We start from the raw sequence: 26355 nt of genomic DNA on the forward strand, positions 1-26355 counted from the left end.
CAGATGTGCAAAGCTTGTCGCATCTTACCCAAAAAGACTTGAGGCTATAAAGGTATTTTAACTAAGTACGGAGTTAAGGGTTTGAATACTTATGCAATGTGCTTATTTCACCAATCTGTTTTTTTACTTTGTCATTATGGTGTATGGAGTGTAGATTGATGTGAAAAAGTAATTTAAAGTAGTTTTACATAAGGCAGCAACATAACAAAATGTAAAAAAAAAATGAAGGGGTACGAATACTTTTGCAAGGCACTGTTTTAAGAAGCACAGGTGTTTACAACATTAATAATAATAATAAATCTTTATTGAGCACCAAATCAGCATATTAGAATGATTTCTGAAGGATCATGTGATATTGAAGACTCGAGTAATGACGCTGAAAATTCAGTTTTGCCATCACAGGAATAAATTATATATTTAAAATATATTAAAATAGAAAATCGTTATTTTAAATTGTAACTATTTCACAATATCATTGTTTTTACTTTATTTAGCCTTGGTGAGCATAAAAAACCTATTTCAAAAACATTAAACAATCTAGACCATAATTTTTGAAAGGAAATGTTTTAAACAATTAAAACCCCTGATATTTGATCAAGTGATTTTCATTTTGCCTGTTTGACCTTTTGTCATCAGATCTCGCTTCAACTTTTGAATTGTTTTGTTTGGAAATGAATACAATTCAGTTGCACTCGCACGGTGTTGTCTTTAGAGATTAATAAAGGGAGCAGTTTTTTAATGATGTGTTATGTAGTCATTTGATTGAACATGACCAAACTGGTTTGGTTACTTGGACGCAGTTATAACACACATACTATATAAGGCAGCAACTCACACATTTAATTAGATTAATAATGGAATGTTAGTGCGCCATATATTAGTATTTCTCTGAAAAGATAATAAGATTTAGGTTTGCAAACATCTTGAATCAGAATAACTGGATCAAAACCCTATCCCTGGATATCTTCTACTTGATCTTTTGTGAATTTCTGAAGAGGCTATTGTCCTGATTTGCAGTGATTACTGTGAGAGCAACACAGGTACGCCCAGGTGACGCTGGCGACTCGATGTCATCTTTTCAGGCAGTGATGTTTTTTGGAGTGTCCTTGTGTCTGTGAAGGAGCTGCAGTGGAACAGCAGTAACAGCGCTGCTCCTGTCCCCTCTCTTAATCACTCACACTAATTAACCTCTTGGCTCTCAGACTAATGGACAGTTAGCGCCTCTCTGAGCTTCACATCTTCAGCCGACAAAACACTTCTGAATATAATGCTTGCTGCTCGTTTACCCCTTTGGTTTATGTTTATGAAATCTTTACAAAAGGTGTTGTAAGTTAAATGTGAAGATGTATTGTCAGTGCATTTAAATATCTATCCCAGTGAAAGTTGGTCGGAGACGTGTTATTTTAAGAGAGAGAATGCAAGCCAGACTCAAACCCACATTTGCTGCATGGCCATCAAGGGCATCATCCCAAACACATTGGCCCTCATTTATCAATCTTGCGTAGAAACGGGCGTATATGTTGGCGTAAGATTATGCTTACACTCCTCTCACCGCCTGATTTATGAAGCTGTGCGTACCTTTGAAATCCAGGTGTACGCAATACCTGACCTTGATAAATGCCGCGGCTGAAAACGATCGTCATTAGAATAACACGCCCCTATATATTCAAGTCGCCGCTTCCCCCACGCCCTCATTTTACGCCATGGACACACGGAAGACGGCAAAGAAGAGCAACTTCTTTGAGAAAGAGAAAGCGAAACCAGGGAAGTGGAAAGAAACAAAATTGATTTCTAGATTTTTATTATTAATGACACTTATTGTTATTTAGAAGAAGAATGTCGTTATTATTATTATTTGTATTATTATTATTATTTAAAAGAAGAATGTCATTTTTATTATTTTGTCAGTCTGAATTATTTTTTGGGTCATTGAAAGCCTTTCATTACTAAACCCAGTCCGTGCACACCTGCCGGGCCTAACCCTGGCCCTACCATCGTTTCAAAGAATAGTACGACGGCGAGCGCGTCGAGTATAACTCGTCCGTTTGGGGAGGTGCGCGCGCAGTCTGCGGAGACTCGCGCTGCGGAGCCAGGCGAAAGTATAAACAAGGCTTGAAATGTCAGGTAAAGCGCACAGGCTCGCAACTGAAGGAATACATATGCCTACAATTCAAATGCTTTGGTAAAGTCACACAACTTAAACATTGAAGTCCATGTTGCACAAAAATAAACACTGAAGTTTATAATTACTATGTTGTTGTTTTTTTTACAGTGGGTCATAATATATCATATCTTTTAGTTTGTCAGTGCGTTTTGTGGTGTTAGGAATTGTTTTTCTGCGCATTCCCGCACTCAAAACGTGCGTACACCACCTCCTGAGCTGGCGTAGGATTTGAGCGTGCCGTACGGCAACGTTCATATTGATAAATCTCAAAGTCACCGTGGTTTTGGGTGTACGCCAGGTGTACGCTGGAAATTTGGTGTACGCACTTTTGATAAATGAGGGCCATTGAGAATAACTGATCTTGTGGCTTTGTTTAACAAATAGTTTAAAAAAAGACACAAGCCGGATACAAATTTGCATCTCCTGAATGAGCACCAAGACTCATCGTGCAACTGCAAGGCCTTTATATCCCAAACACATTCTCAACGCCATGGTGAAAATCTGATATTGTAGCATTTTTTTTATTAATATTTTGAAAAGCCAGAATTAAACCCACATCTCTTGCATGAGCTCCAAGGCTCATCATGTCAACTGCTAAGCCATGTTTCGCACAAAACATTCTCAACAACTGATCTTATCGAATTTTTCTTAATATTATTCTATAAAAAAAGATGTCAAAATCAAACCCACTTCTCCGGCATTAGCACCATGACTCAAAATGTCAGCTTCTAGGCCATGATTCAAAACCCATTTTTAACGTTATCATATATAACTGATGTTGTTGCATTTTTTTCAAAAAGACAGACACGCATCTGAATTCAAACCACCGGATCTCTGATTTTGTAGCATTAGCCAGGATCTCAAGAAGTTTCATTGTGTGGAAAAGATGAACACGTTTGATCTATACAATATAGTTATGCAACAAATGAATGTAACAAGCATGATATTGATAAAACATTTAAATTGCATTTTCATGAAGAATTTAAAAATGTACTTTTCTTTGTCCATTTGCATTAAAAATGTGTGTATTATTAAATCGGTTTGGAAAATATAAGAGCTATAGGTAAAATACACAGCTATAGGTGTGACTATTTATATTCGAAGAATGACATTTACAGTGGCTTTGGTGCCGTTTTCAAATCTCACCGATTATTTGAATGTTTTGCCCATAAACAAATAATGTTGTTTTCCCCTGGTTCAGCATACAATCTGTTTTGTTAGAAAATGGTCATTTGCATGTTGCTGACCTCAGGTCAGGGCAAGTATTTTAGATTTTTCCCAGAGTGTACAAAACAGGTAGTTTGCATCTGGAGCATGTCCTTGCTAAATAGCTAAGAATAGAAGCCATTTTCTTTCTTTCCTTATTTTTTTAACATGCAGATATTTTTTCAACTGCTTTCATCTATTTTCAGTGCAGTTATTTGTGTGGTTTGGGTAGACTTTTTACCACAAACTCTGCTGTCAATTCAGGGCACTTTCTGAAAGTATGAATCTTGAAAGCCAAATGCCACCTACTGTACGGCTCTCCTCCACTTGCTTTATAATCTTTTGGCCTTGCAGATTTCACTGCTTTACAACTGCCACTCTTAATCTGCAATCTCACTTTCTTTCCCCTCCTCGTTCTCCCACTCAATTACTCTTTTCCTCACTGGCTCTCCCACACACCTCGCTTGCCAGAGGACCCCCTCCTCAGGCAACCTTTGAAACGCTGGCACAGTAGCCGGCTATCCCTTATCACTTATTTGTTTCCTTTCTTATGAAAACAGAGTAGCGCTGCTGCAAGTGACCGTCTGTACTGCGTAAACTCACCCATACGCTTTTCCAGGAACGTCCCCGAAATGGTCTGGGTGGCCTCAGCTGAACTGGGCCGTTGACAAGTGTGGTGGATAGACGCTGTTTATTAACGGTGTGCTTTGTGAAAACAAGTTAACTTGGGCATTTTGTGTGTGTATAATCTGAGGGCAGATTCACTTCAGGCTCCGTTCACTGGTTAGGTTAGATTTCTACATCTTACACTCATTTACTTCGCGAGTCCTAATCAGGAGTGACCTGATTCCAGCAGGAAGTCATCTGTCTTTCCACAATTAAAGTGAAATCTGCACAAGAACATGCAACCCAAATAAATTTGATCTGGAATAAACGGTAGAGTTAAGTGTAGTGTGATTTTGATGTTTACTTCATGTTTAAAAATGTTGTTAATTGTACACTACTATTCAAAAGTTTGGGATCTGTAAGGTTTTTGAATAAGTCTCTTATGAGACTGCATTTATTTGACCGGAAATACAGTAAAAAAAAATATTGTGAAATATTGTTGCAATTTAAAATGTAATTTATTCCTGTGATGGCAAAGCTGAATTTTCAGCATCATTACTTAAGTCTTCATTGTCACATGATTCTTCCGAAATCATTCTTATCTGCTGATTTGCTTCTCAAGAAACATTTCTTATTATCAGCGTTATCAAAACAGTTGTGCTGCTTTATTTTTTTTGTTGAAACTGAGATACATTTTTTCAGGATTCTTTGATGAATAGAAAATTAAAAAAGAAGCATTGTAAAATAAATATTTTGTAAGTGTGAATGTCATCATTACAGTCACTTTTGATCAATTTAATGTAACCTTGCTGAATAGTATTAGAAAAGTATAATTTTTTTTTTTAAACGTACCAACCCCAAACTTTTGAACAGTAGTGTAACAAACAGTATATTGATAAAACACTGACATTTCAGCAAATTCTGTATTTTTATAAAGTGTTTTTATAAACACTTCATTTCTGTCCATTTGCTTTAAATGCTTTTTAAAAATGTAATCTTATTAACTAAACTACATTTTTAAACAATAAACAGTTTATTTATTTGTCAGTTTGTCATTAATTTATTTACATTTTTATATTTGAATTATACATTGATCAATTATCAGTTTTTTGAAGTCTTTATTACTCTATTTGAAAAATTAATGATTACTTGTTAAATTTAACATCTTTTATTCAATATATGTTTGATTCTTCAAAGCAAAGCAAAAAAAAAAGGTTATTATTCTGTCAGCTGATATGAAAAGCCATATTTATTAATTTGTCTTACATTGTAAGGTTTTTCTAATAAGCGGATTAATAATATTAGCTTCTACAGTCATGCAAGTAGCTACATGTGTAACTGCGTTGTTCAAATCGCCTGCTTGTCTGAAGAGCACGAAACTTGGTATTTTGACCTGCTAATGAGTGTTTGTGTGTGTTTTCGCAGACATGCCCATCTTTGGCCAATGTCCCGCACAGGATGACTTCTACCTGGTCATGTGCAGCCACTGCAGTCAGGTAGTCAAACCCCAGGCCTTCCAAGCACATTACGGTAAGACCACCTTCTGCTCTCCACAGTTGACTTGCTCTCTCTGCTCTCTTCAATAGAGGTGTTTTAGAAAAATCTTATCTCACTCAAGGGAATTAAGACTGAAATCCCGCCTCTGCTCTGCCTCAACTATCATAACATGAAGAGGGAAGAACACAAGCCTTTGATACCCACCGCCAGAGTTCTGTTTACTATCCTCAAGTTAATATTTGATGTGCTCTTTTTAGTTGGCCCATCTGTGCTGTTTTATCCAATCTAGCACATGTAAAACCTCCCCGAAGACGTCAGAAAATTCCAGGAATAAAAAATAAAGTAAATCAAAATCACTCCCATTTCAGTACACCTCTGATCTGTGTTTTGAGGAAAACCCCTACTTAGGGTTTTTATTTATTTATTTTTGAGCCGTTTAAAATGTGTCAACAGTGTTTCTATCATTTATTTTAGCACATGAACATTGCAAATCCATCATACTTTGAGCATTTTTGCCAATTTTAAGAAAGTGGTGTCATCAAATGGTTGCAGATGGCTTCTATGATGGACCTGGGATTTTTTTCTTATGTATTAAAATGTGTTAAAAGTGGTTTCATTCTTATTGATTTTGAAAACATTTGGCCCTGTCAAGGTCTTGCTTTGTCCCACCTGTTTCTCTGTACACAATAATTAACCTTAAATGAAAATGATGGTGAGCCAATTTGTTGTTTACGGGTGTGTTCACACTTATAGTTCTGTTCTTTTGGTTCGGACCAAAACAGATAATAATACATTTAGTCCATATTTTACAATGGAACTTATTGAACATCCAAAACAATGCTATGTGCTGGGCTAAACGCGCTGGTTGTATGTGCGTGCATATGATGCTATATTTACAAGCTGAGAAATCTTGAAGAGCTTAGAAAACAGCGGCAGGAATTCCTATGTTGCCCACAAACAAAGATCTGCTGCAAGGAGACGTGTTTCCGACTCAGAACTGTGAAGTGTAGCTCCTATGATGAGAAGAACCAGATATGCTTGAGCATTATGTCATTTTTAGGGTCTCAGTTTGTGACATCACGTCCTGTTTTTGGTTCGTTTAGATGTCTTTGGTCCGTGTTACGTTCATATTTCAGTCAAACCGCACCAGAGTTTGTTTGGAAGCGCTTGTTTGATGCACACCAGGGTCTGGATGGCAGGGTTCACACTTATTCAAACTACACTAACAGAGCAGTCACACCAGAGTTCATTTTAATCGAATCAAAGAATCGAATTACTAAGATTCTGTAGTAAACTGGTGCACTTGAACTTATTTTTTCAGCATTGGCCACAAGGGGGAGACCTTTTTCATTAAATCCCAGTGGCAAAATGCTTGCCAAAAGGCTGTAAAGTAGGACAGCAGAATAAAAATCCAGAAAAAAAAACGAAATACTGCTTTTTTATTTACTAAAAATGTAGCCTGCATATGTTGTGTGTTACAAAGTGAATTAATTAATCTGATCCAACGTGCATCTGAGTTGGTTTGCTTTAAGTCTGCAGAGCATAAGATCCAATGAAATGCATAATCTTCAGATTCATTTTATATGCTGGCATGTTTGTTATTTTTTAACACCATTTTGTTTGCCCTTTTACTTTCTGCATTTTTTTTTTTTTTTTTTTTTTAGTGTGGTTTTTTGGCCTTTAATTTGGCCATAATTTCTTAGTAGCATCATTGTCACCGTTCAGAACATAATTACAAAATGTGTCAGTTATCAAAATGGTTTTATTAATGAAACCTGAATATGTGACCATTCTTTTTAAAGATTTTGTTAAATTTTTCTCTTAAAATTGTGTAGCATACATTTTAGTTTAGGTTTTGTAAAACTCTCTGCTTAGTGTACACAAACATTCATGAACCATTCATGACACAGTGCAGCTGTTCACAGGCTATTAGAACCCAAAATAAAAACGTATTTGTTTGGAAGATTTCCCGTAGCCATAACTGAATCCAAAAATATGTCACAGGACTCCGAATTTGTGCAGATTGTGAAAGTTGCAGCACTCTTGAGAGAGCCAAAACATGTCGACATCAGTGCACTTGACGCTCTGTTCAGCTTCCAGAAGATCAGTTTTTCAGAACTGCATTGATGTTCAAATATGATCTGTTTATTGCACTCGGACTGAGCCAGTTCTCCTGCAGTTTTTTTTAGAGATCATTACACAATCACTCACTCTAGCGGTGAGAGTTTTTTTTTTTTATGAACACTGGGACTCCTTTATTCTAGAGAGACTGAAAGATTAATGAGCAGATTAACTACGCGGACCATGAAACTTTTAAATGCTCAAGTGCTTGACTAATAGCGTAGGGAAGAATCTAGTTCTGGCAAGTGCTTATCCGAGATGAGGATTAATAAATCATAATGAGCTGAAACAAGCTGCAGTACTAAGGAATATGTATCGCAAACTACATATGAATCTGCAATCAAAAATGCAAATACTTTAAAAAAAATGATGTTAAAAGGATTGGTCTTAGTGAGAATTTAAATACGAGTCATTATTTATATATATATATAAAATACAAATACAGTATATTTGAGCTTTGTGACATGACACAGTATCCTGCCAGATGTAGCCATCAGAAGATGTGATTATGCAGTGATAACTCCAGGACGAGCTTTGAAGAACCTAACAATCGTCAACAGAAAAATCTAGAGAATTGAGTAATCCACGTATAAAGAACGGGCCCCAGGCAACTTTATTCTAGCCTTCTATTGCCCAATTTTGGGGAGCCCTTTAGAATTGTAGCCTTAAGGCCAATCTATACTTCTGCGTCGAGTGTACGTCGTAGGCTACGCACGTAGGCGACGCCGTCGTGAGCATTTATACTTCTGCGAATGTCTGTGTTGCTCTGCAGTTACACCGCCGAAACGCTAGTTGGCGCGGGTGGGTTTTAATGTTCCACTGTGTTTACATTCCTCGCGGCTGTTTTGAGTTTAGGTTTCTACGAGCAATGGCGACTGAAGGAGTCATACAGATGGCTGTATTTCCGCACTTCTTCAAGCAATCTCTCGGTCACTTGGTCTGTTTCCATGGCTCTTCACTGATCTTCGGAATTTAAAAATGGCGGGCGGGCGGTGCAGAGTGCAGAAGATCATTCCGGAAATGCGTAGGAGGAAACGCGATGCTATCCAGCCGACCAATCACAGATCTTGCGGTCCGCGTCGCCGCGACGCGTAGTTACATTTTTGAGGAGGTGCGCGTCAGGGTACGGCGAAGGGTACGACGTATGGTACACGTCAATGCGTATGCTACGCCGTACCTTCTACGCGCACCCGACGCAGAAGTATAAATTGGCCTTTAGTTTCCTGTTCTTAACTGACCGGAGTGGCACCCGGTGTGTCTTCTGCTGCTGTTACCTTTCTGCTTCAAAGTGCGATGCGTTGTGCGTTTAGAAATGCTCGTCCTTTGGATTTCGCCTGCGAAACCGGCCCAAGTCCCTTTACATTAAAATCAGTCTAGACTAGAGGTTTTCATAGCCAACCTAGGAAGTCAGGAAAGTTCTCGTTTTTTAAAAAGTTTAATTGGCTGTACAAAAAGTGGTTAATGTGTGTACATTCTTACATTTTAAGCCCCTTTGAGAATAATAAGAAATGAATTTGCATCCTCCTCAACATTCATCCGTTTAAAATGAACTCAAACGTTTCCTGTACTGAAATTGACTGGCTGACTGCACATTATCCTTCATTTTCACTGCATTATGTATTTGTGGATGCTGTGGGGTTTTGCCGTCACACTGAACCTCAGCTGATTAGCTGATTGGATATTTAATCTTGCTGTCCTTCAAGCAATGTCGAATTTAAAGTCTTTGAAATAAATTCAATAGGGTTTTCTAGGGCTGCCCCTGAGTAAAGATTTTTTATTTTTTTTGACAAGTTGCACGTTTATGATATTAATTTAATTACTTAAATATTTACTGTGGGGAAGGGGGGTGAGGGTTGGCGATGCCATCTGGAAAACTGTTTCAGCTTCAGGGCTGAGAAAGAATATTATATGTAACATTTTTCTACATTACAGAGAAATACTAAACCATAATAATGAGCATTTAAAAAATATATTGAGTGCTCAAGCGCATGCATAAAACTTTTCCTCTCGAACATCCTAACGCCGACCACTGCTTAGAGCGTCGTTTAGATGAATATGTTAATATGTGCTGTGTACTTTCCTTTCTAAAAAAAATGGATAGGGGTGAGAAAACAGTAGTTAAGAAAGCATCTGATCATAGCGATGTGGATGTTTGCACGAGCTCTGCAGTTCGGCACTCCAGTAAAGTCACGTCACGTTTATTTATATAACACTTTATACAACAGATTGTTGTAAAAATGAAAATTCTGTCATCATTTACTCACCCTAAAGTTGTTCCAAACCTGTATTAAATTATTTCTTCTGCTGAATACAAAAAAAAGATATTTTGAAGATTATGGGTAACCTATCAGTTTATAGGCCCCATTGACTACCATATTATGGAGGAAAAAAATCAACTGTTTGGTTACTGACATTCCAACATATCCTCTTTTGTGACAGAATTTTCATTTTTGTGTGAAGTACTATTAAAAGCAAGCAACTTTGCAGTATTAAACATGGAGAAAAGAAAAAGAAAACAGTGTCAGCGTTCCATTTCAATTAGAATTCCAGCGACTCTCTAGTGTGTTCATGTTTTTGCTCACGGGTGTCTGACCTCGAGTAAATGTACAGAAGAAATTAACCGGAGATTTCCATGTCAAAGAAGCACACCTACCTATTATTGAATTGCTACAGACCAATGGTAGTTTGAAGGTGTTTACTGGCCAGAGCGAACTTTTCCAGAAATTTCACTTTGGCAAGCTGTTTCGTTTATGGTTAATTTGAGGGATGTTCTGATACCACTTTTTCCAGAACTAGGCCAATACTGATACTATCAAACCTGTGTTTTCATTTGATTTGTTATTTTTAATTATATTAGTTAGGGAAACCAAACGAATATGAATCCTTTATTTCCTTCAGTTATTTTAATGCTTTATTATGTTACTTTCACTGTTCATTCTATTGCTCTATCATATTTTATCTTTCATTTAATAGCACAGGGCATATTAAGAGCTGCTTCAGTAGGGCTCAATGCTAAGGATTTTTTTTTCTACTGGCCCATTTTCTCTATTACAATTTTGATACTACAGCAAAAACTACTAGCCTAATTAATGTCAATTTAAAACATTGTTAAAGACAAGTAAACAGTCAGTAGTAAAATAAGAACAAATCATCCAATTACAAATAGCACAAATAAATACAATAGAACAAAGATACAAATAAAATAAAGTCCTTTTCAGTTTTTCAGGTAGGTCTAACAGAAGTTTTCAGGTACATAATTTTAATAAAGTAAACAAATGTAAAATAACAACGCATAGTCTTCACTGTATAAATTAAATATCTATATATTTTTTATTAAAGTTACAAAAGTCATTCAGTAAAGAGCAGTGAGTGATTTCTTTGTCCTTGTTGTTTGATTAACATTAAAAGCACAGCAGCAGTTGCTGTCCCTTTAAGAAGCGCAGAATGCATGGATACAATATACTGTTACACATGCGTTTTATTTCTGCGTTTTATGCTACGGTAGTGTGCGCGCTGTAAACTTCTTGTCCTGTAATAATGTAGGGAGCCACTTGTTCTACATAAATCACATAACAGTTCAAGTTTTTACTTGCATATATAATTAAGTTTTAATTCAAATGTTTTAATCCAGTTTTAATTAGCCTAGTTTTAATCCAATTTACACGTTCATGTGTGCTGAGTGAACGATCAGCAATCAAGAGCATGCAACAGGAGTGTGCACATGCTCCCTCTCTCTCTTTACATTACGTTAGTAATGTGTTTTACCTTGTTTGCTACTGACATATCCAACCAAACTAAACACTTTCCAGCATCTATGAAAAGGGGATGCGCTCGACAAGCTCACGCGTCTGTACCGCTGCGCACTCAATCCACTTTGTTTCGTTTTTTATGAGCAGCAGCAAGGCGTAAATATTTAATTTCTTTAACATTCAATTCATTTGATATATTTATTTTATAGACATCCTTCTCTGGTATATCCATTCTGCTCTCTGTTTGCTCTGTTGTTGAGGTTTCTTTGTCATATGCACTGTAGTGGACACGCTGCGTGATATCAGTTTTTGGTATCGGAGCACTCTTTTTTTTATTGATTTTTGTCAATTAATTTGATCGATTACAGCTCTAGAAGTTTTGAAAGGCTGATGGCTTCTTAAATTGTTCTCCATTACTATTTTTAAAGTAAAATACAAAATGGTATATTTCTACACTCTGCCTTTGTCCACGCTGAACATCCTTCATTTGCAAGAGGCTCTTGATTTTATGTCGGAAGTTCCCTGTGGTCATTTGTCAGGTTGCAGTATTTGGTGTACAGTTTCCTTACAACAGTCCCAGATTGCTTTTCAACATGGGGCAAATGATATTACGGACTGTTGTGGTCTATTTGGGGCTTTGTCGATTTGGCCTTTGGTTACTCAAATTGATGTTGGCTCACTTTCTTGGAGCAGCGCCAACAACCCGGCAAGAAGCCACAAGCCTCTGTGAGAAATAAATAAGTCAAGGATTTCTTCCTGGTGTCCTCCTTTTATTTATTCTTTTTTTTGTGCCTTTGCTGTAGTTTTATCAGCACAGATAAACACTGGCGAGACATCAGACTAGTGTGTGTGTGTGTGTGTGTGTGTCTGTGCCCCTGGTTTGCTGGAGGGCTTAGTGACAAACACTGGGCCAGAGCAGCAGGACTGTGTGTTTTTGACAGGCAAGTGTGGAGAGACCGAGACGTTTGTTAGTGCAGCACAGCAGTTAATTCCTCTTGCACATTTGTGTCTTGTAAATTACGACTGAGAGAGCGCAAATGTTTATTTAGAAGAGGAGAGTCTGAATAGGCAACATTAATCTACTTAGATTAACTACAGGTTAGGTCAACTTCCCTTTAAAATGGTTATCGTGGACAAAGTGCAAAGCTAGACAAAGAATTTTTGGTTCAAAGCTCATCAAACTCCAAAAGTTAAGCATATATTTGTCCCTGGCTTTTCTTCTCTTGCTTGTCTCATTTATTTTCTTCAGTCTTTGCTTTTTTTTTGACACTGAAACTTAAAAAATAAGTTAATCATTTTTGTTACACTAACAACATAGAATACTTAAAATATGTGATATTGTTAACTGAGAAAAACAGGAAAAAAAACACATTTTCATTACAAATAACTATTAAAATAATATTTTTAGTTTTTGATACTTACTTTATATTATAAATCTTGAAACTTTTACAACCCTCCTGCATTAAACATGAAAATGCCACTAAATGTCAATAATGCTGGACTGTTGAGAAATCTACCATTACCCTACTGGACATCTTAAGGCCCTTTCACACCAAGAACTACAACTATAAAGATAAATATATTCACGTCCACACTAGCGGACGATATCGTTCTGTTTATTCTAAGTGCATGCATGTCTGTCACTTTAAATGCTTGAGCTCATTACAGCAGGATGGATTCTAATTGGCTGTAAATGTTTTTATCATTCATCAGCTGGATAAAATCATTCTGAAAGTGATTCCAACGATACTGATTCTCTGTGCCGTTATCGTTATAGCTGTGTAGAACAAACTGCTATTCTTTAATATTGAGAAGGATTTTTAGAACTATACTTTTATCGTTATATTTATAGTTATCATCCTTGGTGTAAACGTGTTTATTTACTTAAATTAAATCTTTCAAATGTCTCGCCCCTCAGAGAGAAGACACAGCTCCAGCAGCAAGCCCCCATCCAGCTATCCCGCCCCTGCTGCATTTGCAATCTCTCGAAATAAGGGCAGCATTGGGGGTGGAGTTGGGGGCGGGACTGTCAGTGGAAGCACACTGGCACGCACCTCCAGCACAAACAGCAGCGTCCCCACTAAAATCTACAAACCAACCAAAGAGAAGCCTCCTCACCGGAAGCCTCACTTCCCCTATAGGGTGCTGCAAGAAGAGAGGTGAGTATGTGTGTTTTGATGGAGTGAAAGTGAATTTAGTGGATACATTTGTTAAGATAAGCAGCCCATTCTTACGTAACACAAAAGATGTAATATGAAACACACCCACCTTTGGTACAATATAAGGCTGTCTTTATTTCTCTGCCCTCCAGTCCAATTCTTGCTGTCAAAGTAGAGAAGGTCCCTCTGAAGGGGGAATCTTCAGCCAAGCTCCCCCACGTGCCCACCTCTTCTTCCACCTCCACCTCCTCTTCCTCCAATACTGTGAGCACCTCTCCCCTGAAGTCAGGCCTTAACTTCCCCTCCATACCAAAGGCTCCTCTGCTGGCCCCTGGTCAGATCCCTAATGGAAAGGGCCACCTTTCATCCCAAGACAAGAAAACGGACAGCAGCAGTGCCAGTAGCAGAAGACCCTTGTACAAGAGACAAGGTAAATGCTAATAGTCACTGCTGCTACTGTATATTTATGCTGTTTGTCTCAGGAAATTCTACTAAATTGTATGGGGAAAAAAGTACACCCCTTTTCTTGATCTTATGTGTTCTGTTTCTGTTATGATATTTTTCTTCTAGAGCGAGAGTTTAATCCAGATATCCATTGTGGGGTTATGGATATGACAGCACATAAGCCATGCACAAGATCCTTAACATGCAAGGTGTGTCTCCTTACACTTCATTTTATTTTTGAATATAGCCCTAATATAATATTATAGCATCAATAATATAGCAAAAATAAAAAGTTCAGATATTATATTATATTGTATTTTATAAAAAAAAAATGATATTGCCATAACTTTATAATATAGCAATATAGAGGTAATAATATAGCAGATAAAAAGCTCAAATATTATCCTGGTTTTATCTTCCTAATCAGAATGTTCTTGGCCTATATCCTTATGGTCACCAATATATTGTGGTATAGTGCATATCTAGGACGTCCCTAATGAGTAAGTGAACCAAACATTTAACTACTTGACTAAACAGTTAAATATCACCTCCATGTCTCCACAGACACATTCCATAAGCCAGAGGAGGGCGGTGCTCGGGCGGCGGCAACGCTTTGACACGCTGCTCGCTGAGCACAAGAGCAAAGCGCGTGACAAGGAGTTGCACTTCAGGTTGGACCCCTCACACCTAGCACCCCCTCTCAGGGACCCTCACCCTCCCCACTCCCGCCTCCCACAAGACCCTCACCCGGTCTCCCATGGCAATGGCACTGCTGATGCCACCAAGCCTTTGCCCCTCAAACCCAAACCTCATAATTCTGGGCTTCCACGGTAAGTTGCTTCCTCCTGCCCCATTATTTCCTCTAAATCAGATTCCTGTTTGATTGATTAGCCAAATTGTGGTAGTTTACAGTCATATTTATAGATCTCCAGTTGTTTTTGTTTGGGTCAACCAAGGCAAAGGTTAAGATGCTCTTCTTTATCTTCAGACTCAACAACAGTAACTTTCACAGTGGAGGAGACCCAGCCATGGCCCACGATCAGGCCCACCACTCTCACCCGGCCCCTGTTAGTACTGAGAGCAGCCGCCTCTCCAGCGACGAGGGGGAGAACGAGGAGAGGGAGGAAGCTACGGAGAAACTGGACTGCCATTATTCAGGTTACCACCCACGACCAGCCGCTGTAAGTACAAGAAACCTTGTGATCTTGAAGTGTTAGTGAGGTTTTTTTCTCGAACTCAAGTGCCTGCACAAACAGTCTCTTGCATTTATTTTGAGCTTTTGAATCACTAAGCTATTCTCAAATGAGTTTGAAATTAATATCCAGGGCCTCATTTTAATTCAATTTTGTGGCAAGCCACCCTCTTAAAAGTGAGTTGGCCTTCATCTGAATGATTGAAGAGATTAACTCTGTATAAATGTACTATTCATGTTCTGTCTCTCACCAGTTCTGCACTTTTGGAAGTCGATTGTACGGTAGAGGATGTTATGCTTTTGACCGGCGCTGGGATCAAGTACGGTGTGCTCTCACCACCATGCTGGACAAGCATGTCAACTCACAAATGTGGAAGTGAGTGTGTTGAGACCCTTCCTGCAAACAGCTGTTTTTCTGATGAACACAGTCCTAATTGTGATTTCTTCCATTTACTTTGTAGGAAAATCCCTCTGGCGTTGGAGAACTCTGCAACAACACCGACAGCCTCTCACCGGACAAGCACAAATTCCCATTCTTCCTCATCCTCCATTTCCGCAGGCTTTCTCAGCCTGTCTTCGTCGCCGCCTTATGATAGCAAGCCTGTCCTGTCGTACGGCACCACCCTGAACGCCCGCTCTTCTCCGCAAGCCTCCGCAAGCGAGCAGCCCGCCTACAGTGGCGCTTCTAGACAAGTGTCAGCCTCATCACCCCAGATGCCTTCAGCCCACTTGTCCTCGCTACCCTCGTTGGGCTCCAACCGACCCCTCAAATCCCGATCTGGTACAAAGTCCTTCAGGGCTCGGGAGCCATCCTCCAGCCTAAGTAACTCTGTCATCAAGGGTAGTAATAATAGCAGTGTTAGCGTCAGCGGAAGTGCGAGCGGGAGCCTCAGTTCGGGAAAGAAGCGGAAAAACAGTTCCCTGCTAACCTCCCATAGCACTTACACCTCGGAATCATCCTCATCCTCCTCTTTTAAGAAGAACTGCGCAGTAAACGTGGGTAGCCTGGGCAGTGCCTATCATTCCTCACTCGCCTCCACCCCCACTTCGTCTTCATCGTCATCAGCGTCGTCATCATCCCACAGTGGGGTGTACAGTGTGGGGGTAAACTGCACCCCAGGCAGGGCCAACTCTCTGAGCTTGAAGCAGGAATCGACGGGACGCGGCCCTCCTTCTGGCAGCCCCGCTGAGTCTATTAAACGCATGAGTGTGGTGATGAACAGCAGCGACTCCACCCTCTCCCTCGGGCCGTTTGTTCACCAGAGCAGCGATCATCATGCAGAGGCACGTCTAGAAGCCAAACGGAGGAAGGGTTCGCCTGGCTCAAGTAGCCTCAACAGCACAGGTACAGACATCTCATCAATACAGATTCACTGTGTTTCATATTTTTTTGTTTTAATCCAGATTCCTGCTTCATTGGAGTTTAGTTTTGATCTAGCTTCTTTTTCATTTAAGTTTCACTTAATTTGCTTTCTGTTTCATTTCAGTTTTATTTTAATCTGGTTTCGGTTTCATCTCAATTTGGTTTCAGTCCAAATCAGTCTCTAATGTCATTTTAGTATTAATCCAGGTTCATTTAATTTATTTAGTTTTAATTTGGGTTTTTTATTTAGGTTATTTTTTAATCCAGATTCTATTTAATTTCTTTTTAATTTGTTTGTTATTTCAGTTTAGGTTCTGTTTGATCTGAGTTTAGTTTTGATCCCGTTACTATTTTTATTCTAGTTCATTTAAGTTTATTTTTTTTTTCGGTTTTTGTGTCATTTCACATTAGTATCAACCCCTTTTTCATCTTACTTTAGTTTTGATCCAGATCTCTATTTCACTTAAATTCACTTTAGTGTGTTTAATGCAGTTTCAGCTTCATATGAGTTTATTTTTGATGCAGTTTCAGGTTAATTTCAGTTTAATTTTAATCTAGACTCTGAAGTCATTTTAGTATCAATCCAGTTTCTGGATTCATTTTGATCCGATTGCTTTTAAATTTGAGGTAAATTTTAGTGTGGCTTTTGTTTAATTTCAGTTTAGTTTTAATGCACTAATCACCGCTCTTTAAAGTTTTCTTAAAAAATTAACAGAGAAGGAACGAACTGACTTTCTGGATCTCAATCCTAGAAACACTATAAACCAAAAATCATTTGTAGACTTTACGTAATCATTATATGCCGTTCGCTTGATTCCAAGTGCTGTTTCTCATTCAAATTTTGCAATGACTTTGACAGTGTCTGGAGCAGGAGGGGGAGGAGGACAAGGTCCTGGCAGGCCCAAAATGGCCAAGTCTCCATCAATCAACAACATCCACAGCAAGCACGCTCGCTCTATACCCGGACCACCAGGGCTCCCTAACAATTCACTCATACATCAGGTTAGTTTCTTTACATCATCCGGTTGCTTCATTGTTTTAGTTCAGAATGTAATATTGCCTGTTGTTTCCGGCAGCCAAAGGCTCGTCCCTGACACCGGTGTGGAGGCTCTGAGCGTGCTGAGCAGTAGGCTGGACCCAGAGCTCCCTCAGCCCCCTCATGCCACTCTGCACGAGGCCTTCTTTTTCTCTTACTCTTCCCACAATCCTCAGGGTGGAATGCACACTGGGTGGCCCATTTGATGTCCTTCGTGGGGATTTCCTCCCAAAGCCATGCAGGGACACTCTCCTGGGATAGGATAATAAGCCAGAGAGATCTAGTTCTCCTGTCGGAGGTTATAATGAATCTATACAATGCACCATTGGGTACAACGCCTGCTGCGTAGAGCTACCCAGCCTGAGCACTTGCGCTGGGGTCTGAAGGTACAGATTTGGGCTGGTACGTAGCCTCACCAACACTACCAAGCATAGGAGGGATGGGCGACACAAACAAGATGAATTCTTCGGTATGTGTGGACTACTGGAAACTGAAATCCTACTCAGCCCTGGAGGAAGTGTACAGGAGAGGAACATCCCTACAGTAGACACAATCAACTTAAGTTAATCATAACACACGATCTCTCACTGGAAGGCTGAATAAGATCGAGCTACGCTCACTGCAGACAGACATGACAGGAGTGGAGTTTCAACACGAGCAACCTAAACTTAAAAGATTATGCAAACTAGACATTTTTACACCACATTTTGTTTACAGGCTAGCAAATGTATAGCAAACAGAACAAAATACCATTTATCATACACTTTTTTGGAAAGAAATGAATCATGTTTCGTTTTGTTTTATTTCAAGGGAATTTTTATGAACTTCAGCTAAAGGAGTTACTTTTTTTACAGAACAATCCTGACTTGAACTCTAACACCCTGCATTACCTAAAGCACTTGATTTTTTTCCCCCCACCCCGTTCATTTTAATAATTTCAGGTTTGTTAGTAGCCTAGCATGTCTTTACTGAATCTCTGAGCAACAGTTGTCTCTTGAAGCTCCAAAAAATATTCAGTTTTAGGTACATTAAGGGCTTGATTCAGTAAAGCTTTTTAGCACATGCGAAAACAACTGCAGGAACAAAACGAGAGACAGCAGGTGACGTCTCACCTCCTCCAATTACACATTGTAGCACTAAAGAAGCATGTGCTGAAATCTTAATGTACTAAAATCTGCAGTCTTGCTCGAAAATGATTGTAGGAGAGCCATTTCCTGGTGTCAATGCCTTAGGCATGGTATTGTTTTTTTGCCGTTTCAATCTCAGAAAGGGGCTTATGGCTAGTTGCTGTTGAGCCATAGGCCAACATTACAGACACACTATCATCTCAGCAATGGAGTAGACATCTTCATGACTCAATACTGTGAGACACATATACAGTAGTCTGGCCATCACCATCTCATGAAATAACCACTAACTTACACTGCGACCCAACGTTCCTGCATTGATCCGACACGAACCTAAAGGAGTTAGTAGCTGGACATTCTGATTTAAATCTCATTTTCATTGTGGGTCTGTCAACTTAAAAAGGCAATAGATCCTTTTTTGGCTCGTTGATCTTCAGAAGAGATGTTGAGCTGGATTTTGTGTAAGTTGGGGCTTCTCTTTAAAACTCCTGTAAATTCCTGAACTCCACTGATGTCAGTCAGCAATCGTTGCTGAGAAGTAGAGCATGAATTTTTTTTTGTGTGTGTGTGTGCGTGTATTTTTTCCCTTCGGCTTTTTCGTACACGAAACCGAATACAAATATTGAAGTATCCCTATTTCAGAAATACATATTTTGTTAAAGAATTGTACATATGGAGATGTATTTTTGCACAGGCATTTTCGTAAAATTTTTTGGTACAATTGAGATCATTATTATTTATTTAGTAAATGGAAACATTCTAAGATTATTAGAAGTGGTTCACTGCCAAGCAAATAATGCAATACGCCACTCTATCCAAACACAGCTTCATGTTAGTCACATGCCGAGTTCCCCCAGACAGATTGTTGCCACAGTAGTGGGAAATCATCCACAGTATATATATAATTTTTTAGGTGTTAATAGTGCTTTTTTTCCCCCTCCCTCATGATGCCTCCCCATCTCAATCCAAGAGGTCAGAGAATGTGATCAAAATAGCCCGTTACAACTGTGCAAAAGATTTCTGGCTGGCTGATGTATTTTGTAGGACTTTTCTAACTGGAAGAGGGAACAAAACAGTTGTACAGTGCAAAAGGTGCACCACTGTTGCCAAATGTTGTAATTGGATACATTGCTTTTTAATTACTTATTCATTTGCTTTTATTTAACGCTGACAAAAAAAAAAAAAGAAGAAAAAAAAAGAGAAAGTGCCTGAATTAGTTTCTCATTGACTGTTGTTAAGGCAGAGCTTTTTATTTCATGTATTCATTTTTCCACAGTACTTGAATGTTATATAAAGGTTTAGAAACTTTTTAAACCTGCCTAGGAATCTCATACGTCACCCTTTTCCCCTTCAAGTAGAGCGGTAACTGATTGATGAAACGCATGGCAGAGGAGTGACACTCGACACTGACGTGAGAAAAGCTTCCCGTCTGTCCCTTGTATTCTTTTATGACTACTTTTGATATTAGAAATTTTCAAAGCGAGAGGGATAGATATTTTTGTGGCAAAGTCAGTGATTTCAACCAATGTTTTAGGCAGATAAATGTACTGTTTACCTTGAAATTGTAACTCCACTGTTTTCAGACGACGAAAGCTTTGTGAAGATGTTTGATTAAACACAATAGATTTGGAATGTGAATCTAAGATAAAAACAGTTTGCTTTTTGGGGAAGAAGCCTCTACATATAAACCTATGTACAAGTGTGTATATTTTGATTTCTTTCTTTTTTGTATACCTATTCAAAAATCATTTGATCAGCTGGACTTTTGTGTGTTGGCTGCTATGTAATTCATGAACAAACACAGTAGGGTAGATTTACTTAATATTTAAAGAAAAGATTGTATAGTATATTTGTTTTGTAACAAGTTTCTGTAAATATATAAAAAAAATAATTTATACAGTTATTTATAAGAAAAATGTGTCAGACTCATCTTTTTTTCTCCATTTGCTCACACAACAAAGACAAACGTGAAAGTTTCCTCCAATTCAGTTTTATTATATACTGTACATAAAACAAAAGACAGGCTGCTCACAAGAAAAGATGGGTATCTATCGATCAATCGCCACATGCTGGACTACATGTTGATCACTCTGGACAGCTTCTGCACTCTGTTGAGCAGGAGATCACCTTTCTTTATGGTTTCTTGGTACTGCCAGTTCTTACTATCAGGTCTGGGAGAGAAAGAAGGACAAGTAATGCACAGTTAGTGGACCACAGATCAAACAGGGATTTAAATGATTAAAAGACACATTAACATTTAGGTCTTCACCTGTTGGTTTCCACAATCTCATTAACTTTGTCGATCTTGCAATGTAAACGTCCAGCAGCGATAAATCGTGACAGCTCCCTTGGGAAAGGAAAAGACAAAAGTGAGTGAAGAAAATATGTTTATGCAAGTTTTAGTATAGAAGTTTATATGAATGTGGGAGCGTACTGGTCGATGAACTCTGTGCTGACTCCAAACGCTTCGGCCATGTATCCCAGCGTGAGGGAGCGGTAGGATTCCAGCAACTGGCTGTAGGCCAGGATGCGCATCTCTCGAACATAGTAACGGTAATGAGGAGCAAACAACCAGTCTTGCTTCATCTCCTGTTCCACTCGAGCTACAGAAGAGAAACAGATGGAACAATCACATTTTTAAACAATGACAGAAGACTAGGAGAAGTGCTTTCAATAAACACTGCAAATAATATAGCTTACAGCGTCTTAAAGTGGAGAGTGGCTAGTTAAGCAATAACATTCTCTTAAGTGAGTGACATGTGAAGGCCAAGTATGGTAGACCATACTCAGAATTTGTCCTCTGCATTTAACCCATCCAAGTTAGTGCACACACACACACACGCGCACACACGCACGGAGCAGTAGGCAGCCATTTTGCTGAGGCGATTGGGGTTAGGGGTCTTACTCAAGGCCACCTCAGTCATTTCATGCCTGTATTGAGAATCAAACCCATGACTTTCGGGTTACCAGTCTGACTTTCCAACCATTAGGCTCCACTGTTATTTTACTTACCCAATGATTGGAAGAATACAGAATAACGGCACTCGTAGAGAGAGAAGAGGTACTGACGGACGTCAGGTAAACTGTGCAACACCTCCAAGATCTCAGCACCTTTAATCACCTGAAAGAAAGCCAGAGATTCCAGGGCTTATTTCTATTAGATTGAATTACATCTCTATAAGGTTTTAGCCATATAACACTTGAAACGCTTAATACAGGAAGTCCTTTGTTAGCAGACTACTTTATGAATTGCACACTTGCTTTTTAATAAAAAAAATAAAAAAAAAGGATCTCTTATCTGGAGCTAAAGCACTTTGTGTTGCTCTGGATAAGTGTTTATTAAATGCATTAAATATACATTTATAGATGTGATTCAATAAAGCTGGGGTTTTCAAACTGGGGTATAAGGAGCCTCAAAGGGGTGCTAGTTAAGAGGTCTATGGTAAATTTGAGGAAAAATATTTTTAGGGCTGTCAAATTTCAAGTTTTAACTCAAGATATAAATTAAAAGTTTAACGTGTGGATTTTTAAAACATTTAGAGAATTTCATTGTGCTTTCTAAAGAGTAGTCTGAAATCATGAAATTTACCATGATTATTTTATTCTTTGTTTAACATTAAGAAATCAACAAAAATAAAATTTTAAAAAATGTATTACAATTTGAGTATTTGTAAGAGTTTCATCACTACCTTTAAATAAATTGAACTGAAAATATGTATCTTTAGTTATATAGGCCTACAGCTATTTTGATATTCAGTGACAATCAAATAGCAAATTAATTTTGCAAGCAACATAAAATAAAATCACTCCTTTTTCTCACAGTATAAATTGGTCATGTTATGCTCACCAACTAGAGGCTGCATTTATTTGATGAAAAATTGTTAAAACAGTAATATTGTGAAATATTATTACAATTTAAAATGACTGCTTCATTATATATTGTAAAATGTAATTTAATCCTGTGATGGCAAAGCTGATTTTTCAGCATCATTACTTCAGTCACATGATATTTCAGTAATCATTCAAATATGCTGATTTGCTGCTCAAGAAAATGTCTAATTATTGTCAATGTTGATGAATAGAAAGTTCAAAAGAAAAGCATTTATTTGAAATAGAAACCGTTTGAAAAATTATACATGTATTAACTGTAACTTTTGGTCAATTTGGAGTCCTTGCTGAATTATAGTTTTAAATAAATACATTCTCACAGCCCCCAAACTTCTGAACAGTAGTGTATACACTGGCTTTTCTGAAAAAATATAACATTATAGCCCAAAGCAGGACTTTAATCACATTTGTAAAAAAAAAATCCATCAGCACAACATTTAGGCCGGATCTTACCTTCTCTCTCAGGTCAGGCCTCTTCAGTGCGATCATACACACATACACGGTGTACGTAACAAACGTCTTGTAGTCCATAAGCTCATACGAGGTGAATGTGGAGACCGTGTCCAGAAAGAGCTCCGCTGCCTGCTTGAAATCCCGAATGGCCACACAGTAGAGACCCTGATACACCTTCAGACGATTCCTCCGGTCCCAGTCACCACCTTCTTCAATCAGACTGTTCAAGCATGCAAAGTTCATGTGTCAGGCCAACATTTCAGCTTGAGATGCATTTGTTCATTAAAAATAAGTATGCGCTCTATACCACACCTTTTGGCTTTCTCAGTGTTGCGGGTTATGAGGTCGTTGTCCATATAAAACAGGCCGATCCTCAGCAGGTAGAAAACAATATCTAAGCGATGACCAAGAGCAACAGTCTTGTCATAGGTCTTCCTGAAGGCAGTCAGGGCCCCTTCCTAAATGAACGGCAGAGAAACATTATCAGTGCTAAAGATGAAGATGAAATAGTGTAAGAATCAATACAGAAAAGCTGAACAGATAGAAAGCAGGACAATGAATGTACAAATGCAACATGCTGATGAACAGATCTAACCAAAACCACCGCTCAAAAGTTTGGGGTCAGTACGATTTTAGAAATTAATTAATACTTTTATTCAGCAAGTATGCATTAAATTGATCAAAAGTGACAGTAAAGACATATATAATGTTACAAAAGATTTCAATTTCAAATAAATAGTAAGAGATTAAGAAGCACAACTGTTTTCAACATTGATAAGAAATGTTTCTAGAGGACCAAATGATCATATTAGAAGCATTTCTGAAGGACACTGAAGACTGGAGTAATGATGCTGAAAAATCAGCTTTGCCATCACAGGAATAAAATATATTACTAATAAAATATTACCATTTTTACTGTATGCTTGATCAAATAAATGCAGCCTTGGTGAGCTTCCGTTTAACATTTAAAAAGAAATCTTATCAACCCCAAACTTTAAAATGTAGTGTATATGTAATTCAGGTCTAAAAATGAATTATACTTAAAGGAGAAGTTCACTTTTGAAAAAACTTTTGCTGATAATTTACTCACCCCCATGTCATCCAAGATGTCCATGTCTTTCTTTCTTCAGTCGAAAAGAAATTAAGGTTTTTGATGAAAACATTCCAGGATTTTTCCACATATTATGGATTCCATTGGGACCCAAACGGTTCAAGGTCCAAATGACAGTTTCATTGCCGCTTCAAAGGGCTTTAAACGATACCAGACGATGAATAAGGGTCTTATCTAGCGAAACGATCGGTCATTTCAAAAATAAAATAAAAAGTTGACGTTTTATAAGCACAAATGTTCGCCTTGCTCTGTTCTGTGATGCGCGTTCGTGACGTCACGTAATACGCAATTACGTTGAAAAGGTCAAGTTTGATGTGTTTACAAATGTGCGGAAGGAGGACCATATAAACATTTTCAAATGTATTTGTGTCAGTTTATCGTTTAAAATGCCCATTTCGTGTGCGCATCCTGAGTGTTTTAATATTAAAAAGCCAAAAAGAACATTTTCTTCAATTTTTCAAGCGTGACCTTTTCAACGTAATTGCGTATTACGTGACGTCACGAACGCGCATCACAGAACAGAGCAAGCCGAACATTTGTGCTTATAAAACGTCAACTTTTTATTTTATTTTTGAAATGACCGATCGTTTCGCTAGATAAGACCCTTATTCATCGTCTGGTATCGTTTAAAGCCCTTTGAAGCGGCAATGAAACTGTCATTTGGACCTTGAACCGTTTGGGTCCCAATGGAATCCATAATATGTGAAAAAATCCTGGAATGTTTTCATCAAAAACCTTAATTTCTTTTCGACTGAAGAAAGAAAGACATGGACATCTTGGATGACATGGGGGTGAGTAAATTATCAGCAAAAGTTTTTTTAAAAGTGAACTTCTCCTTTAACAGAAAATGCAGTCCACAGTTCTTTCAGGAATTGTTCAAATCATCATCATCATCGCTGTGTGAATTTTTACCTTATCACCGATGCGTATGAGATATTCAGCCCTGGCCATCATGGCATCCCTGATCTCACTCTCGCCGAGGTTCTTCTCGGCATCTTCCAAAACATCATCCAGCCGTTTCAGCTCGTCCTCGTTTTCCTTCTTCATCTTACTCAACAGATCCGTGTCCGCCTGCCATTTCAGATCTTTACACAGAGCTTCATAGTATGGGGCCATATCTACAAAACAGAGTATCACATCATCACCAATCACCATATGCACATTTTAGGAGTTTCACTTATATAATACACCCAATTCTTAATATGTATGTAAGGAAATGCATTCAAAAGAAAAACAGTAGAGAAACAATGATCTAGATCAAGGCTTTTCAATATTTTAGATGTCACGAACCTCCAAATATGATTTTTACTTATTTAATCTATTTAAATTAAATGTACGTTACTTAAACTGAACTTACTTATTAAATAACTAATATTGTATTCCATTTGAATCACACCTACATAAATGTATACAATTATAGTGTTTGTTGGCAAAAACGAATGATTTGATAGCAGTTGTTGTCGTCACAAAAGGATATGTTTTAAATACAGGAATATGTCAAGTAAAATTTTCGATAGCATTTTTTTGTAATCAAGAATCAACGGCATGTGTCACTACAGAAAAAAATACCTTTCAAAAAATCATCTAAAAATAATGTAAACAGAGTGACAATGGTCCCTGGATTAACGTATATTATAATATAGCAATTAAGAACATTAATAAACGACATTCAAAAGTGCCAGAAGAAATGTATGATAGCCAACAAATACAGTAGCAGCTAATGAGCTAATGTGCTAACGTTACTTGGATTAGCCTGTCAACCAGCTAAACCACAAATGGCAAGAAAACGATAAAGCTCGTGCATGAAACAGCGGAATATAACGCAGTAATACAGAAACTCTGTAATATATTAGCTAAACGAGCAGCGTGTGTGAGTGAATGAACTCTCACTGTTGAGTTTGATGGCGTCCATCAGCTCGCTCTTCACTTTAGCATCCTGTTTGTGAGTCAGTAAAAACTTCAGCTGAGCTATTCTCAGATTGGGGTTTTTAGGTAAACCCTCTTCCTCCAGGTTTTCCAACGGCATATTCGCAGAGTTAAAAAATGACTACAGAACAACGGGAGAATGCGTTACGGCTGTGAGTGATATCGATGCACTAGTGTTGGCAACGATGACTAGGGGGAAATCTAAACAAAAAAAATCGGCAAATTCACTTCCTCCTGCTTGAGACAACGAGGCAGGGTAAAGACCGTCAATCGAAGTCAAACAACGTAACAACAAACAAAAATCACACTGCCC

At 38.2% G+C, this 26355-nt stretch overlaps 2 protein-coding genes across 2 annotated transcripts in view; one reads left to right on the plus strand and one right to left on the minus strand.

Annotated features, from left to right (window-relative positions):
* The window catches only part of atxn7 (ataxin 7), a 38671-nt gene extending 18091 nt beyond the window's left edge, over nucleotides 1-20580 (plus strand). The window contains exons 5-14 of the mRNA XM_082155408.1: nucleotides 5402-5506; nucleotides 13262-13502; nucleotides 13655-13932; nucleotides 14073-14155; nucleotides 14511-14776; nucleotides 14935-15127; nucleotides 15393-15514; nucleotides 15600-16483; nucleotides 17361-17503; nucleotides 17578-20580. Coding sequence (XP_082011534.1) covers nucleotides 5402-5506; nucleotides 13262-13502; nucleotides 13655-13932; nucleotides 14073-14155; nucleotides 14511-14776; nucleotides 14935-15127; nucleotides 15393-15514; nucleotides 15600-16483; nucleotides 17361-17503; nucleotides 17578-17595 — 2333 coding nt within the window. The 3' untranslated portion in view covers nucleotides 17596-20580. The remainder of the gene's footprint in view (nucleotides 1-5401; nucleotides 5507-13261; nucleotides 13503-13654; nucleotides 13933-14072; nucleotides 14156-14510; nucleotides 14777-14934; nucleotides 15128-15392; nucleotides 15515-15599; nucleotides 16484-17360; nucleotides 17504-17577) is intronic.
* Nucleotides 20581-20638: 58 nt separating this feature from the next.
* Nucleotides 20639-26255, minus strand: psmd6 (proteasome 26S subunit, non-ATPase 6). The gene is made up of 8 exons (XM_082155409.1): nucleotides 26007-26255; nucleotides 25029-25234; nucleotides 23318-23463; nucleotides 23006-23225; nucleotides 21677-21785; nucleotides 21099-21267; nucleotides 20934-21011; nucleotides 20639-20835 (listed from the first exon to the last, which is right to left on the minus strand). Exons 1-8 carry the CDS (start codon nucleotides 26140-26142, stop codon nucleotides 20739-20741), a joined length of 1161 nt encoding a protein of 386 aa, XP_082011535.1. The 5' UTR covers nucleotides 26143-26255; the 3' UTR covers nucleotides 20639-20738.
* Nucleotides 26256-26355: the final 100 nt, after the last annotated feature.

The sequence above is a fragment of the Leuciscus leuciscus genome (genome assembly GCF_965113295.1).
Source record: "Leuciscus leuciscus genome assembly, chromosome: 23".
Taxonomy (NCBI): Eukaryota; Metazoa; Chordata; class Actinopteri; order Cypriniformes; family Leuciscidae; genus Leuciscus; species Leuciscus leuciscus.